The sequence below is a fragment of the Pimephales promelas genome, chromosome 10 (genome assembly GCF_988280905.1).
Source record: "Pimephales promelas chromosome 10, fPimPro1.hap1.1, whole genome shotgun sequence".
Taxonomy (NCBI): domain Eukaryota; kingdom Metazoa; phylum Chordata; class Actinopteri; order Cypriniformes; family Leuciscidae; genus Pimephales; species Pimephales promelas.
In genome coordinates, this window is record NC_142778.1 from 35997866 (window position 1) to 36015246 (window position 17381).

At 39.5% G+C, this 17381-nt stretch overlaps 1 protein-coding gene across 1 annotated transcript in view; it reads left to right on the forward strand.

Annotated features, from left to right (window-relative positions):
- Positions 1-1382: 1382 nt before the first annotated feature.
- wtip (WT1 interacting protein) overlaps positions 1383-17381 on the forward strand; it is a 34933-nt gene continuing 18934 nt past the window's right edge. The window contains exons 1-2 of the mRNA XM_039684160.2: positions 1383-3147; positions 13844-13945. Coding sequence (XP_039540094.1) covers positions 1917-3147; positions 13844-13945 — 1333 coding nt within the window. The 5' untranslated portion in view covers positions 1383-1916. The remainder of the gene's footprint in view (positions 3148-13843; positions 13946-17381) is intronic.

Sequence of the window (17381 nt, forward strand, 5' to 3'; positions counted from 1 at the left end):
AATTACTGAACTTAAATGCACAAGCTTGATAAAAATGGTCATTTTAGAACAACATTTCAAATGGCACTTAGAGGCTTTTGCATCTGAACTCTTCAAATATTGTTGGTTTAACTTAAAAAAATGAAGTGGTTGCCTTAAAATTTTAAGTTCATTGAAATGGAAAAATTGAGTTTGAAAAAATTGATTTAATCATCAGAAACTCAAAATATTATGTTCTATAAACTACCTAAATTATTTAAGTTGATTTGACAAAAGAAAAGATCTTGTGATTACAAATCATGAAAATATTTTTTTACAGTGTATGTGTTGTATGTACTGTAAGGACCAAACATTTGAGATCACAAAAATGTTTTCAGTGTGTATTAGTGCTGTCAAATAGATTAATTGGAAGAACTAACATAAAAGTTTGTTTATATAATATGAGTGTATACTGACACTCACATATATAAACAAAATTCTGTGTTGCAATTCATTGATTTGACAGCTATATATATATATATATATATATATAATACATTATTTTTGCACTGTATCTTTGCACTAAATTGCATTTATGCATTAGACAATTTTATCCAAACAAACAAACAAACATTTTTTTTAATTGATGCATGCATAATTCATAGGCTGTATGCTTAAATATTTGCTTTTTTCCTCTATAAAAAAGGTATTGCATAAAAGGTATGAATGTCATTGAATAGAAATAGATAAATCAAGTTGTCCTTCAGTTCTCAGTCAGCGGTGATCGGTGCAGCTCATCACATGAATTATCAACATGTTTCTCTAACCGCAAACAAATATGACACAAAGTCATACAATGTCTTCATTTTATCTTTTAGTTTTAGTTGTTCAACCCAAACCAGTTTGTCAAACGTTTTGCTTGAAAAGTGTGCTTGCTTTTAAAAGTGTCTCAAGTGTCAAAATGTGAGCCACTGTATTCTATGGTGATGGAAAACATAGTTCGTGACAATAGCTTTTGTCACTGATGTACAATGAAATGTTTGGGATCTGCCCTTCCCCCAGATTCGGTTCAAACACTCGCTGGCCTGCTATACGTGCATGATAGCACTATTGTTTTTGATGCATAAACTACCTGGGAAATACAAGACAGGTAGAATATTACAAATCATATAGAGAGATTTCACTTGCACAGGAGTTTTATTAATAGGCTACTCGTTATATTCCCTCAAGAATATAAACAATTCAATAGTATAAAAGATTTGCCTCTTGTTTAAAGTTTAGAGATGTTCAGTTTAGATTTTAATTATTTTCTGAGGGCTGGTCTGTGTGGTTAAATCTTTAATCTGGCCCGCTGGATGAAAGTGGACACACATAGGCTCTCCAAAGGACTTTTTTTCAGGATTCTGCTCCCCCTTGCTGAGTTGCTCTCTATCATTGTTTCGCTCCGGCATTAACCACATTCCAGAGCGCCGCAGCGCCACTCGTCTCCCTCCGCGCATTCCTCTTACACAAACTAGTCCTAAATACATCGTTTAAAACACGCATTCTCGTTCGTCTCCGCACTCAACATCTCTCCAGATTGTTGCGAAATTTTCTGGGAGGAATTTCAGGCGAGTTGGATTCGCTGGAAACAAGTTTGCAGAAACAATCACGTAAAATCAAAGCGAGAAAATTCCTCCGCGCAGCGCGCCATTGACTGTAAAGACCTTTCAACTTTACAAAAACTGAAATTGACAAACGTTCGCTTGTGAGGAAACTTTGTCACGACGACTGAATCGCCACATATCGACGCACGGGGATCATGTATCGTGACGAAATGACGGTGATGGACTAGAGTAAGCGCGAACAGTCAACGATGGCTCGCCTGAGGCGGCATTTTTCCGTGTAAAATGCAGTTTGTGTTGTAGTTAGTGCTCCGCGCGCTCCCGCGTTCAACGTCCCTCAACTCGCCGCGCGACATGGATGAATATGACGAGGATCCGGGGCGCAGAGCGAGCAAACTGATGGAAAACCTCTCCATATATGACGCTTATCGGGATGGGATATACGGGGAGCCGAACCCCGACATGGAGAAAACTAAGCGAATGAATGGCAGCTCCGGGAACAAAGTCTACGGCGCGGCTCCCGTGCGCTCCGTCAACGGTAACCGACCCTCAGTGCCTCTGGATTTCTGTTCTCCGCAAAGGGAATCGGTTTACCCCGATCCCGACGCGTACTGCACCAAATCTGAAGTTGCCTTGCCGTGTTACAGCGGCGCGTCGGACCGTCTCAGAAGATACACGCACGCGGAGGTGCACCGGTACAGCACCGGCTGCGCATATGAAGGGCTCGTTCCGGGGAAACAGGTGCCCGTTTCGGGCGCGAGGAGCAACAGCTTATGTTTGGCCAACCCCGACGGCAGGTACGCGGGCACGAGCCCCCGGTCCAGCTTGGCTTCCACTCACTCGTCGCAGGATCAGAGCAAACACACCAGCCCGAGGTCGAGTATCAGCAGCCCGCGGTCCAGCTTGGTGTCACCCGGTCAGGACGGGGGGAACAGCGTGATCAGTCCCCGGTCTAGTTACGCGAGCACGGCCAGTGACACCAGCAAGCACTCCAGCCCCAGAACCAGCCTCACAGGTTACGACTGCGGGAGCAAACCGAGCAGCAACCGAACTAGCGGTATCAGCATGGGCTATGATCAGCGGCACATAAGCCCCAGGTCGAGCACCACAAGCCCGCGTTCAAGCTACTCCGACTCGCGCTTCACGCCTGCGGGGAACCACGACCCGGAGAGCTCCGCGGTGCACGGGATCTGCAGTCAGGACGGAAGCGTGCGACCAAACTGCGTGATCAGTCCCCGGTCGAGCATCTCCAGCCACAGCTCCAGGAGTTCGCGGAGCTCCCGGGGATCGATGAGCGCTTACCCCGAGCTCCAGATCCCGTTACCGGAGGACTTCACTGAGCCAAACGGCCACCGTGTTCATCTCCAAACTTTTCCCGTGCTGGAAGAACCGCAACAGGAGAGTTCAGACGTCAATATCGCGTTTAGCTACGGGAAAGCGGGCACCGGGGGGCAGCGCTTCAAGCTCCCGTACCAGGTCACTCCATCCCGGGACAGCGGTCCCAGTCAGGCGGAGCGGCGCCTGGAGGCCCTCACCCTGGAGCTGGAGAAAGAGCTCGAGCTGCACATGAAAAAGGAATATTTTGGTGAGTAGATCCGGAGTCACTTCTTATTAGTTTAGAGCACACACTTTAGCAGTTAAAGGGTCTTTTCGCAGTAGAATAACCATTTTGGGTGACCTTTCAGTGAACAATCTTAAAAGAAACATTTGTTTCTCTTTTTGTCCAAAATAACACTTTTCCTCCTTTTGTGCCCATGGAAAAGTTCCATGGATGTTAAAGAAACTTTATTTTTAAGAGTGTATTAAAGGGTTAAGTTAGTTCACCTAAAAATGAAAAATATCCCATAATTTTAATCAAGCCATCCTATGACTTTCTTCTTTCAAGTCAACTGAACACAATTAAGTGTTAAGTTAAATACATTTGAAAAAACTGTCTTTTCCAAGCTCCAAAAAACGCATCCATCCATCATAAAAGTAGTCCATAAGGCTCCAAGGGGTTAAGTGATGTTTAAAAAAAAACAAAAAAACATATCAATATTTATTATAACTTTATTAACTATAAACAAGCTTCTGGTAAAAGCCATATGCGAAGAGTGATCTCTGACCTGCATGATGTATAAAGTTTATAAAGTTATAAATATGGATATTTTTCTTACAAAAACGCATATATTTCACCTCAGAAGGCCTTTATTAACCCCTCGTATGGATTACTTTTATGATGAATGGATGCACTTTTTTGGGTTTCAAAATCTCAGGTACTATTCACTGCCATTATAAAGCTTTGAAAGGGTATTTTTTAATATAACTCTGATTGTGTTTGGCTGAAAGAAGTCATACACATAGGAGGATGGCCTGAGGGTGAGTCAATTATGGGATCATTTTTATTTTTGGGCGAACTAACCCTTTAAAGAGCCTAAGCGTGTATTAAAGCTCTCCATCAGGAGGCATCAGCTTTGTTTTTGTCCTCTTGAGTTCATAAAAACATGGTTTTTTTTAAAAATAAACTTGTCCAAAATTGTTGGTGGAAAGTCACATTCACACCTTGACACATGCAAACACCCTCTACCAGAGCAGCACAGAGCAGCCTTTGTGTTGGACTCATTAAAGTATCATTAGAGTGTGGGAAAACAGGTGTAAATCATGTTTTGTCAATGAATCAGTGTGCTTTCTCGACAAAAGGGTTTATACTTGAGTGCTTTATATGTCTGACATTATGATTATCTTGGAGCGGTTTAAATCATCATTAATCCAGACTTTGTTTCACCGAAAGGCAGCATGCAAACAACAGCAAATTCCCAAAACCTGGATCATATCACAAGGCATGTAGCAACATATCAGACGGCAGTGTCGTTTTATTCATTTGTGCAATTTTAATGCTTTACTTTATAGCTCTGAATTTATCACTTTATTTTGGGTTTTCTCCTAAACTTCTAATGGAGGAATAAACATAGACACAACTCACTTTATAGTTGATAGTAATCCAGTAAGAGTAGGGACGCACAAAATATCAACCATTGTTTATATGTCCCATATGTTCATTTTTAATGTTATCGTTATCGGCCTGATATGAACATTTTACGATATATTAAAGACAATAAATTATGGATTATTTCCTTCTAGCTGAGACACTTTAGATGCACACTGTTCACCATGCTGCTTTTGAACTGCTTGAAATAGGATTGGAATTACTTAAAAAAATACAAATTAGGGGTGTAACTAACAATATATTGTGTCACAATATATCGCAATACAAAAGTGCATCAATATGTATTGTGGAAAGTAACAGTATGTATTGTGTGTAGTTCACCAAAAATCAAAAAAATCAAGTTTGAGTTTTAGTGTCAGAAGAACTACATCAAACTACTATATATAATGTTGCAGTTAATGTATAATAATCCAATGGGGGAATATTTGTGGGTCCTGATAATGCCAATTGTCTTGTTACCAGTAAAAAGTGCCCTGCATTATTTTAAATACATCTAGTCAGTGACAGAGCGCAAGCATATTCATGTAAAATAATTCTTTTCCGCTTCAGAATCATGAATATTGTTATTCTGGTGTCTCTATTGTCCTGTGCTTTGGGTTTCCAGCACCAAGTCCAAGACTATTCATTTACATCCCCAATGCAATACCAAATTTAACATTTCAATAAACAGCAATTTTTCAATAATATCGTATATCGTATCGTATATGTATTGAATCGTGACATGAGGGTATCGTCACACCACTACTAAAAATACATTTAAATGCAACATCTGTCACATAGGCTACATAAAATGAACATACAGAATTGTGTGCTTGGGACATGGGTTTTAATGGTGGTACTTTTGTTTTTGCAATCATGAATCAAAAATTACATAATAATTTGGATTTAGATTTATCGGCCGATATATCGGTTATCGGCCAGCATCATCGGTATTGATTGACCAAACTGTTCATATGCATCCCTAGCATAGAGCTATAAAATGAATGTGCGGAGCAGCTCGGATCCTTTGGTTTGACCGAGTGCATATTGGCACACATGAGCACAGTTTGAGACATTGCTGAGATCTCGTCTGAAATGTGAAAGTCTTTTTTCTCAAGAGCTTCAGCAAAAAGGACTATTGTTGAAGAAACAATTAAGATCCTGCAGGTAGACCTTGTTGAATTTAATCTGCTGACACTATTATATAATCATAGTTTTTGTTTGTTTGTTTATCTGTTTAGTGTGTTGCTTTGATAAAACACTAGTTTTGCACCCGACTCACAGGGTTTAAGTTTGCAGGTTTGTGCACAGTGCCAAGTGAACTACGAACTTTGGCTAAACACCGCAGTAACTGGGTGATCTGGCTCGTTTCGCAGTGTAACCTGCTGATTGCTGATTGGTTTTGGTCACACCGGGCATCAGGGGTAGACCAATCACAACAAAGGCTGCTGGTATCCCGACTGGCACTGCCCAAAAAGGACATTGTAGTTGGTGAGCAGACAAACAGGGCTCTTAGCGGCATGTTTTTGGCCCGGACCTGGACGGAAAAAGGCAAGTCTTCGGAGAGTACATACATTGTCTCTCGGTTTGAACGCCACTTCCTGCCAGTGTCCTTCCAAGTCCTGAACATCAACAGAAATGTTCTTTAGAGGCATGTGAGCACGTGTTTTTTTTCTTAGGGAAATCCTAATTTGTGATTTGGCTGATCTAGCATTGGTTTAGTGGAGGTGAAGTGCCTTAAAATCTCTTTAAACTATAAAACTTACATTTACTGCTGTGATTACCGGAGTAAAGCGAATTTAAACTAGATGTGTGCTTTAAGGAATCATTCATGTCCTGGAGCACAAATGCTGCTGGTCAAGTTACACACTGAAGTTTAAAGGGTTAGTTCACCCAAAAATGAAAATTCTGTCAGTATTTACTCACCCTCATGTTGTTCCAACCCCGTAAGACCTTCGTTCATCTTCGGGACACAAATTAAGATATTTAAGATATTAAGATCGCTCCTGCATACTAGTCCATAGGCTTCTTGAGGGAATGACTCTTGCTGGCCTCGAAAAGTCATTAAAGGACATTGTTAAAATAGTCCAAGTGACTACAGTGGCTCAATCTTAAGTTTATCAAACGACGAGAACACTTTTTCTGCGCAAAAACAACAAAAATAACGACTTTATTTCAACTATTCGTTTATTTCTCCCTCTGCCTCGAGTCAGGTTACTAGTTTTATAGCGTAAGCTTCTGTTATTGTACGTCACACGCATCACACACATGACCAGCGTCGGCCAATAGTGAGCCTACGTGTGACGTAGCTTTACGCTATCACACTACGTTAACTGACTACAGGCCCATGGAGAAGGAAGTGAATAGTTGAAATAAAGTCTTTATTTTTGTTTGTTTTTGCGCACAAAAAGTGTTCTCGTCGTTTGATAAAGTTAAAATTGAGCCACTGTAGCCACTTGGACTATTTTAACGATGTCTTTAATGACTTTTCGAGGCCAGCAAGTCATTCCCTCAAGAAGCCTATGGACTAGTATGCAGGAGCGATCTTAATATCTTAAATATATTAATTTGTGTTCCGAAGATGAACGAAGGTCTTACGGGGTTGGAACAACATGAGGGTGAGTAAATACTGACAGAATTTTCATTTTTGGGTGAACTAACCCTTTAATACAGTGTTTGTTCAGATCATTAACTCTAAGTAATTGTGATGCTTGCTTGGCAAACATCCGAGAAAACACCACCGGCACAGTTCAATCAACATGGGAAAATCTTAAAGTAAAACAAGCAGTTCTTCCATCCTTTTCTTGTTATTTTGATTTCTTATGCATTCCATTTTTATTCCTATGTATTTGTTTTCTCTTATGTACAGCACTTTGAATTACCTTTGTGTGTGAAATGTGTTATATAAATAAACTTGCCTTGCCTTTCATGAGCTAGATTGACTTTCACAAGTGATGAAGTAGAGCTCACTAACAAAAGCTTGTTGTGTCTCTGTAGGTAGCAAACATGTTTTTGCTTCTGCTGCTGCCTGGAAACACATTAGTACAGGTTTAGTTGCAGCAGAACTCTAGAGATGGAGGTATGACTGTGTTTTTGCCTCTGAGAAGCAGGTGATGTTTTTTTTCACTGCATGCCGAACCCTCTTTAGTCTGCATTAGTCTGCGAGCCCTTACCGTTACCGTGACAACAGCTCCCTTAAAATCAATCTCGCCGGGTATTCGTGATGTGTCTTTCTGCACTCCTAAAGGGTTAGTTCAACTAAAAATGAAAAATATGTTATAGTTTTCTCACTGTCGTGTCGTTCCAAACATGCATCAGAATCGTCTCGCTGTTGTCAAGCTCCTAAAAGGACAGAACTGCACTATTTATCAATCAAGAAGTTATCGATGATCTTTCCCTCTGCTGCTAGCCTGACGTCTTTATATTCCGCTTCTGGTCAGAATATGAGTCTGATGCTCCATTGGGCTGTGATTGTGGGGCGTTTCAATCGAACCACGAAAAAAATGCCTCTGCACTTAATTGGATGGACCGAATCCCGTAGGAAGGACGTCATAAAACATCTTTCCGACCGACGAATGCCTTGATCGCGGCTCTCTGTTCCTCTCTTAAAATGAATGCGCTGTCTACATCTTCTATAAAAGATGCGATGGCTGAATCTACACATTCTCCAGCGGCGGCCATCTTTGTTGTAAACGAATTCAACCCAAGCGCTCTTTGGTGACGTGGATGATTACATTATGATTGATCATCTGTCCATCCTATAAAGCCCGCCCTGACAATTTGATTGGTCCAAACAGCTTTGGTTTGGACATACTTGCTTCACAACGGATCAAGTCCAGACCGAACTTCCCATCCTCAAATGTTGTGGGCGGGGCTATGTTTCGGTTACTCTGCTGCTGCTCTCAAAGCTTATTTGTAATCATGTAACATCAAAAAAAAAAAAAACTATATGTATATATATAGTATATTTTTTTTCCTACTATGGAAGTCAATGAGACCAGAAACTGTCTGGTTACTGACATTCTTCTAAATATTTCAGAAAATCGGATTCGAAAACGGTAAAACCTAACTGTTTAATTCTGGGGGAGTTGTAAAATGAGCCTATTTCCAAAAAAAGTGGAGTATCCCTTTAAAGCTGCTCGTGAACCGATCATTTATAGCATCAAAAATACATGAAACAACATAAGAAGCAATGTTGTTTAAAAGGGATACTCCACTTTTTTTGGAAATAGGCTCATTTTACAACTCCCCCAGAGTTAAACAGTATAGTTTTACCGTTTTTGAATCCATTCAGCCAATTTTCTGATATTTAGAAGAATGTCAGTAACCAGACAGTTTCTGGTCTCATCGACTTCCGTAGTAGGAAAAAAAATATACTATGGAAGTCAATGAGACCAGAAACTGTCTGGTTACTGACATTCTTCTAAATATCAGAAAATCGGCTGAATGGATTCGAAAACGGTAAAACTCAACACTTTAACTCTGGGGGAGTTGTAAAATGAGCCTATTTCCAAAAAAAGTGGAGTATCCCTTTAAAGCTGCTCGTGAACCGATCATTTATAGCATCAAAAAAACATTAACATAAGAACGAATGTTGTTATAACCGCGGAAAGAGGTCCGTACACTCCATTTTTCAAGTTCAAATCCTCCAACGGACAAAAATGGCAGATTATGATTGGTCAGATCGCCTGTAAATCAAATTGTCAACTCTGGTTTAATCCAAAGTTTGCTCAAACTAATCTCGCAACATGACATCATGACTTTTGCGTAAACATACATGCCACTTTCGAGTCAAGTGGCGTGTTATCTTTACGCATTTAAAGCTATCCGCGTGTATCCACGTGTATGTCTACGCCATTAACGTCCGAGTGATTCCGCGTGTCTGTACACGCCGTCAAATGTCTGCGCGAAATGAAGCAAAATGTAGATCTACATCTGGGGAGCGATCTTTTTTTTTTTCATAGGATGGTAAGGGAACAGTCATAAATGCCATTAACCCCAGTGATGGTTAGATTTAGGGACGGGGTTGAGGCAAGTCATATATTTACATATACAGTAATAACGTTAAGTCAACGGCGTTCATAAACACGCTGAAAAGCGATTATGCATCTTGATGGCACGCCAAAAATGGACATACGAATTGCCGTGTCATACACACGCTACTTCATGAGATCAGTCTGAATCTCGAACTTACCTGGGTAGCAAGTGAAGCCAGCTTTGTGCAACACGCCACAGGTGTAAACGAAAATGTGTCTCCCTCGTCTGTTCGTGATTCGTTCGACCAAATCTCATCTTAATACCAGGTGTAAACGGGGCCAAAGTGCTCACTTTAAGTGAATTTTGCTATTTTGATTGATTGGCTAATATTGCTTTTTTCCTTCACTAGTTTACATTGTTTGCAGAAAACTACACAAAATCGTGTGATATCGCAAATAATGCAGGATTGGTTGAATGTGCATTCATTGCGACTGCGAAGTGTTGGCGGGCCTGAATGCGCTGGCGGTTCAGAAGCAGACTCTTGGCACACACTGTTTGTGTCTGAGCCAGACACAGCTGCTGGGGGTCAACGCTGATCACCTGCTCAGAATAACAATGATCTTAGTCCGCACACGTGCACACAAACACGCTCAAAACACTGAAACAGTCTGCGCTGCAACACATACATAGCTTTGCTTTTATTTGAGTTTCTCGAAGTAATCTTCTCCTGAGAAGAGCTGGATATTTGCTGGCACAGCTTTTGTGCTGAATCAGCTGACCTCTGACCTCCATGTATCTACACAGGCACTCAAGATTCGTGGTCTGGTTTAAAATAAACACAGAATGAGACTTTGTTCACATTTGTTTTGCTAAAAGTCTAGCTGCAGCTTGTCTTTCCAACGTTTTGATTGGATGCAAAAGAGATGCAATGATTCTGTGAGTTGAGCTCTAAGCGCACGACCGTGTTCAGTGCGTTTGGCTGTTGTTGGTTGTACATGTAGAGTATGGCGAGCAGGACGGTGGCGTGATTGCTGATGAGAGACACCTGCGCGACGCACCGGTCTCGTATCTAAAGGAGGAGCGACGCCGGTGATGGACGAGAGAGGCCAGGCCTGGATTTACAGGGTTCCAGACTGCGACCAAATTGGTCTCATATGCGACCATTTTTTGAGAACGTGCGAGTTAAAATTTTATGTGCAAGTGGACGCTCTGGAACCCTGGACATTGACCATTTGTATTGACAGTAAAAAAATGACCTAGCACCTGTAGGGCTGGTTAATAAATATCGATTTCTCGATATTAATCGATTCTCATTTTTACGAACCGATATCAATTCTTAAATCTCAAGAATCGATTAGTCATCCTGTTTCATTTGAATGAATGGGACATTGTATGGCGGCTGCGCGCATCCAAAAAAAATCGCAATAATCTTTGTCCTTTGTTACTATTGATATGAAACAAAGTCTCAATTTTCAAATTATGTCAATTTTCTTTAGAAATTCAAAAACATAAATAACGTTTTGGCGCTGTGGCGTGAGATCGCTCTGGCGAAGCAGCAGCGCTGATCTCTCTTCCGGCTTAATAATACCAGTCACAGCGCCAAATAAACATGAATGAGCATCTGAAAGTGTGTTAAAGATAGAGTACAACTTATCCAAATCCGGATCATTATCAGCGTTTCAACCGTGGAAAGACGTCAGTTAAACAGCTTGTAATCAATGTCATGTATCGTCATATTTACCTCAGAAAACCCACATAAACTCGTTAGTCAGCTAGAAAAAAATAACTATTACATATGCATTATAATCTTAATGTTCTTCAATATTTAACGCATATTTGAATAAATCTGGCATGTTTTTATGACAGCCACCATTGAAATGTTTATATTTCATATAATCTTCTTATTATAAAAATAAATAAGTGTAATTTAAGTGTTTGTGTAGCTACAAAACAGTTCATTATTACCTTCATATTAGGCTAATGAAGTCTATAGGCTACAACTAGACTCCCATAGTTAACAGCATTTAAGAGATTTGATTTCCTTGAGAAAAATGGCCATTTATTGTAACTGACATCCAAAATAATCAATATTGAATCGAATCGTAATCGAAATCGAATCGAATTGCAAGCTTGTGAATCGAAATCGAATCGAATTGTGAAATTTGTCTCAATACCCAGCCCTAAGCACCTGGGTAAAAAAATATTAAAAACAGCCCAATAAAAGGACCCAACATGCTGAACCCAGCACCTGGGTTAAAAAACAAAACAAATAACACAGCATTTTTCTAGAGTGTGTGACACACGAGGACCACACCGAATGACAGTCAGTCTGAACTGAGGATCAACATTGTGATTCATGCGTCTTCACTCAGCTGAACATGTATTTAGTCACCGCTGGGTTATTGTTCCTAAGGGTTATTCAGTTTCTATTCACAAAGCTTTGTGATTCCACAACAAAAACACAATCCTTTAAGTTAAACATATTTCTGATTTATTCATTTGTAGCCTTCCTCTGGCTTATTAAAGCTATTTCTATTGGTTACATGCTGATATAATAAAACACAAGTGTTAAAGTCAAAGACATTTCCTTTCTACACATGTTGGCTGACTGAATGCAAAAAAAAAACAATGATCAGAAAGAAACACTGCATTGTTCGCCTATTTATTCCAGAGTTTTTGTACTGACTAGCACTAGTGCTTTCATTGTGCTAAAATTATGCTTTTTTTGTGTTGTGTTATAAATCAAGAACACCAATGTCTTTACAGCAAAGTTGATCAAGTTCAACTTGTTTTAATGTAATTTTATTATTATCATATCTACATTTTATATGTACATTAATATATTTTTATAGTATTTATAATACTTAGTCATATGTTTTTATATTATTTATACTTTTATTTTTATCTTTTGTTTCAGTTGTTCAAGGAAATACTGTTAAAAAGACTTAAAAATAAATATAATAATAATCAAAGTGTGATGTTTCCAAAGTCAACTAGTAATTGTGTTGAATAACTGTGACCTAGACCGTTCTAATCATTATTCTGATTTTTGCCATGTTTGAGCGGCCCGTCTTCTGATTCTCGGGGTGAATAATGTGTATTTGTGCGCAGAAGTTGTGTGTGTTTATGCAGCCACACCTCTCGGCCGTAAACCCGGGACTTTTACAAACACGATTAGATCAGAAGTGCTGGATTCTGGTACACGACATTCCCTCTCGATGATGCTATAATTATCTTGACGAGTTAACCATTAAGTCACCGAGAGCTTATCTGATGAGTGTTTCTCTTCGAGAGCCTGTTATCACACGCGCAAATGGGTTTTATGTAGATTAGGCTTTTAAAGAGGGTTTTTCTAAAATCGTTAAGGGCTGAATATGTTTCCTGTCTTATCGAACGATCGTTTTGTGGTTTGGAGACTGGATTTCCCGAAACACTGAATGTTGTTGTTGGGAAGAGTCACGTTTGTTTGGCCGTCTCGGGGGTGTTGTGACCTCAGCGTGACCATGTCTAGATGTTGACCGTGGCCCCGGTGAGGAATGCGACCCCAACGGAGGCCATCTTGTGCGTGACACCGCACGCATTAGCCTTGCTGACTCACTCTCCCATGATGCCGAGCACTTCCTGTGCAACTGGGGTGAAGAACGACTGAGTTTTTAATCTTCAGTCACTTCTAAATTCATAATTTCTCTAACCTTTATTTATTTAGCACTAGTACAGTCAACCAAAAAATAGGATAATGTTATGTTTGGTTAGTTCTTTAATAGTTTATTTGCATGGATGGAGTTAAATTATGTCCCTTTTTTGTCAACCCAATTTTTTGATTTTATAAAAAAAAAGAAAGTTTTATATTAATTAATTCAAAATACATTCAGAATGAAATTCATATCAGTGGCATAAATATACTGATGATCATATTGTTTTTATTAGTGTATTAAATGTCAGATCATTTTTATGACAGGGCAAAGGTTAAGGTTGTAAAATGGCATGATTTTTGTAAAGGAATAATTCGTGATATTTGAAGGAAAAATACGTTTTTGATTTTGTTACGTTTTTACGCTTATATATTATTTTTTTGAAATTTTTTATAAACCATTATATATTTTTTTACTTAATTTAAATACTTTGTTTATTTATTGTAGACACTTAAATATCATTGCCTTAAATGTCATCAGACTCTTTCTCATCAAACCACATTTAAAGTTTGAACCGTTTTATTCAGACTCTATTTGTCAACAAAAGTAGTAACGTCAGTGCTGTCTGATGTCTGAAGATCAGTGATTGTACACAGAATACACCCGTTTGTGCTCTAACAGCTGTGTGTGTGTTTGTGCTCTTCCAGGGATCTGTGTAAAGTGTGGTAAAGGTGTTTATGGAGCGAGTCAAGCGTGTCAGGCGATGGGGAACCTGTATCATACTAACTGCTTCACCTGCTGCTCCTGCGGTGAGTACAAACACACACACACATACACACTGTTGTGTTTTGTGTGTCTAAGCATGTTGTTTTGTGTCATTGGTATCAGCAGGGGTCCATTTGGTCTTTGATCCAGCAGTGACTGTACGGATCATTTTAAAAATGGAAGAGTTATGCATTTAATTTCAATTATGCATCGAATATGGAAGGATTATAATTTAATTAGAATTATGCAGCAAAAATAGAAGAATTATGATTTAATTAGTTATGTATCGAAATTGAAGAATTTTGCATTTAATTAGAATTATGCATCGAAAATAGAATAATTATAATTTAATTAGTTAAGTATCGAAAATTGAAGAATTTGCATTTAATTAGAATTATGCACCGAAAATAGAATAATTATAATTTAATTAGTTATGCATGGAAAATTGAAGAATTTTGCATTTAATTAGAATAATGCACCGAAAATAGAATAATTATGATTGAATTAGTTATATATCGAAATTGAAGAATTTTGCATTTAATTAGAATTATGCACCGAAAATAGAATAATTATGATTTAATTAGTTATGTATCGAAAATTTAAGAATTTTGCATTTAATTAGAATTATGCACTGAAAATAGAATAATTATGATTTATTTAGTTTATTGAAAATTGAAGAATCATGCATTTAATTAGAATTATGCACCGAAAATGAAAGACTTATGATTTAATTTAGTTATGTATTGAAAATTGCAGAATTATGCATTTAATTTGAATTGTGTATCAAAAATGTAAGAATTATGCATTGAAAATTAAATTAATTAAATCATAATAATTCTATGCATTTAATTAGAACTATGCATTGAAAGTTGAATAATTATGCATTTAATTACAATAATACTTTCAAACTGCAATAATTATGCCTTTAATTAGAATTGTGCATCTAAAAATGTGTATTTTGTCATGCTTTGCAATCTAGTTTAGTTTGCCAATATGTCAAAGATCACACAAGCCACATGTAAAGACTCGCTCTTATAAATGTTGTCTAGTAGAATAATCGTGCATGTGCATTTGTGTGTATGAATGTGTTTGAGCATGTCATGTATGGCTGATCAGTGTGTGTGTGTGTGTGTGTGTGTGTGCGCCGCAGGGCAGGTCCTCTGTTCTCCACTGAAATCACGGCGGTACTGTAGAGCACAGTTTTCTCTCTTTCATTCTCTCTTCCCCTCCGCACAGATACTGTTTCCTCACGCTTTACAGCGAGTGCAGATAATTTACACGTAATGCTAGCCGTCCGCTGTACATGTATTGTGTGCCGAAAGAAAGAGGGCCAGTAAACCGGATGCGCTGTGGTCTGGGAGGAACTGGAAGCCTCTTTTAAAAGCATAATGGGTTCTTGAAGTTCACAGGAACCTCTTAGCGTGACGTTGGAGTGTGTTTGTGGATGTTTGGATTATCTGTGATGAATAAGCTGTTGTGGTCGATCTGTAGTGCTTCAGTGTAATCAAGAGCCACTGTGATGTTTAAAGAGTGAAGAAGATGCAACATAAACCATGTGTTGCTTTAGAGGTTTGAAAAGGCTGTTGCAGTGAAGGATGTTTTCTTATGTTATGATTGTGAAGTGGATGGAGGTGGGCGGGTACAGTGTGACTAAAATCATAAATAGTTGTGCAAGTGATTTTATGTCATAGTTATTTTTGGTTAAAGATCAACCCAACAATGTTTTTCAAATTACATGAGCTAATGGAAATTTTTGTAGAATCCAGTGATGTAAATACTTTAAACATTATTTTAAATGTATTTGTTTATTGTAATTATTTTATTTAACATCATGAATACAAACCAAAAGATCTTTTACATTTACATTTATTCATTTAGCTGACGCTTTTATCCAAAGCGACTTACAATTGCTATATATGTCAGAGGTCGCACGCCTCTGGAGCAACTAGGGGTTAAGTGTCTTGCTCAGGGACACATTGGTGTCTCACAGTGGATTCGAACCCGGGTCTCTCACACCAAAGGCATGTGTCTTATCCACTGCGCCATCACCACACATTATTCATATCAAATGGTTAGGTGTAAAAACAGCTTCAATAACACTTGACTAATGTTCCTTCCATCCATCCGTCCACTCACCCATCCCTTCACCCATCCATTCATCCATCCACCCATCCATCCACTCACACATCCACCCATCCCTTTACACATCCAATCATAAATTCATCCATCCATCCAACCATCTAACCATCCACCCATCCATTCATCCATCCAACCAACCATCCATCCACCCATCCATCTAACCATCCACCCATTCATCCATCCATCCACCCATCCAACCATCCACCCATCCATTCATCCATCCAACCAACCATCCATCCACCCATCCATCTAACCATCCATTCATCCATCCAACCATCCATCTAACCATCCACCCATCCATTCATCCATCCAACCAACCATCCAACCAACCATCTAACCATCCATCCACCCATCCATCCACCCATCCATCTAACCATCCATCCAACCATCCATCCAACCATCCACCCATCCACTTACACATCCACCCATCCCTTCACACATCCAATCATCCACCCATCCATCCATCTAACCATCCACCCATCAATCCACCCATCCATCTAACCATCCACCCATCCAGCCATCCACCCATCCAACCAACCATCCATCCATCTAACCATCCACCCATCCATCTAACCATCCACCCATCCAGCCATCCACCCATCCAACCAACCATCCATCCATCTAACCATCCACCCATCAATCCACCCATCCATCTAACCATCCACCCATCCATCTACCCATCCACCCATCAATCCACCCATCCATCTATCCATCTAACCATCCACCCATCCATCTAACCATCCAACCATCCACCCATCCAACCAACCATCCATCCATCCACCCATCCATCTAACCATCCACCCATCAATCCACCCATCCATCTAACCATCCATCTACCCATCCACCCATCAATCCACCCATCCATCTATCCATCTAACCATCCACCCATCCATCTAACCATACACCCATCCATCTAACCATACACCCATCCATCCACCCATCCAACCAACCATCCACCCATCTAACCATCCACCCATCCATCTAACCATCCACTCATCCATCCATCTAACCATCCATCCATCCATCTAACCATCTAACCATCCACCCATCCATCTAACCATACACCCACCCATCTAACCATCCACTCATCCATCCATTCACACATCCATCCATCCATCCATCCATCAGTTATATCTGGCCGTTTTGTGCTTCTCTATATAATTTAGCTTTTCCGGATATCCAGAACTGCACCCGCCCCGGTGCAGTTTATCATATATTACTCCATCTCTTTCTTTCTCTCAGTGTGTCTCGTCTCGCTGTATCACATAACCTGTTCTCATAAACACACACTCACAGCATCTCAAACACACTGTAACAGTTTTAAAGGTGAGTGTATGTGCT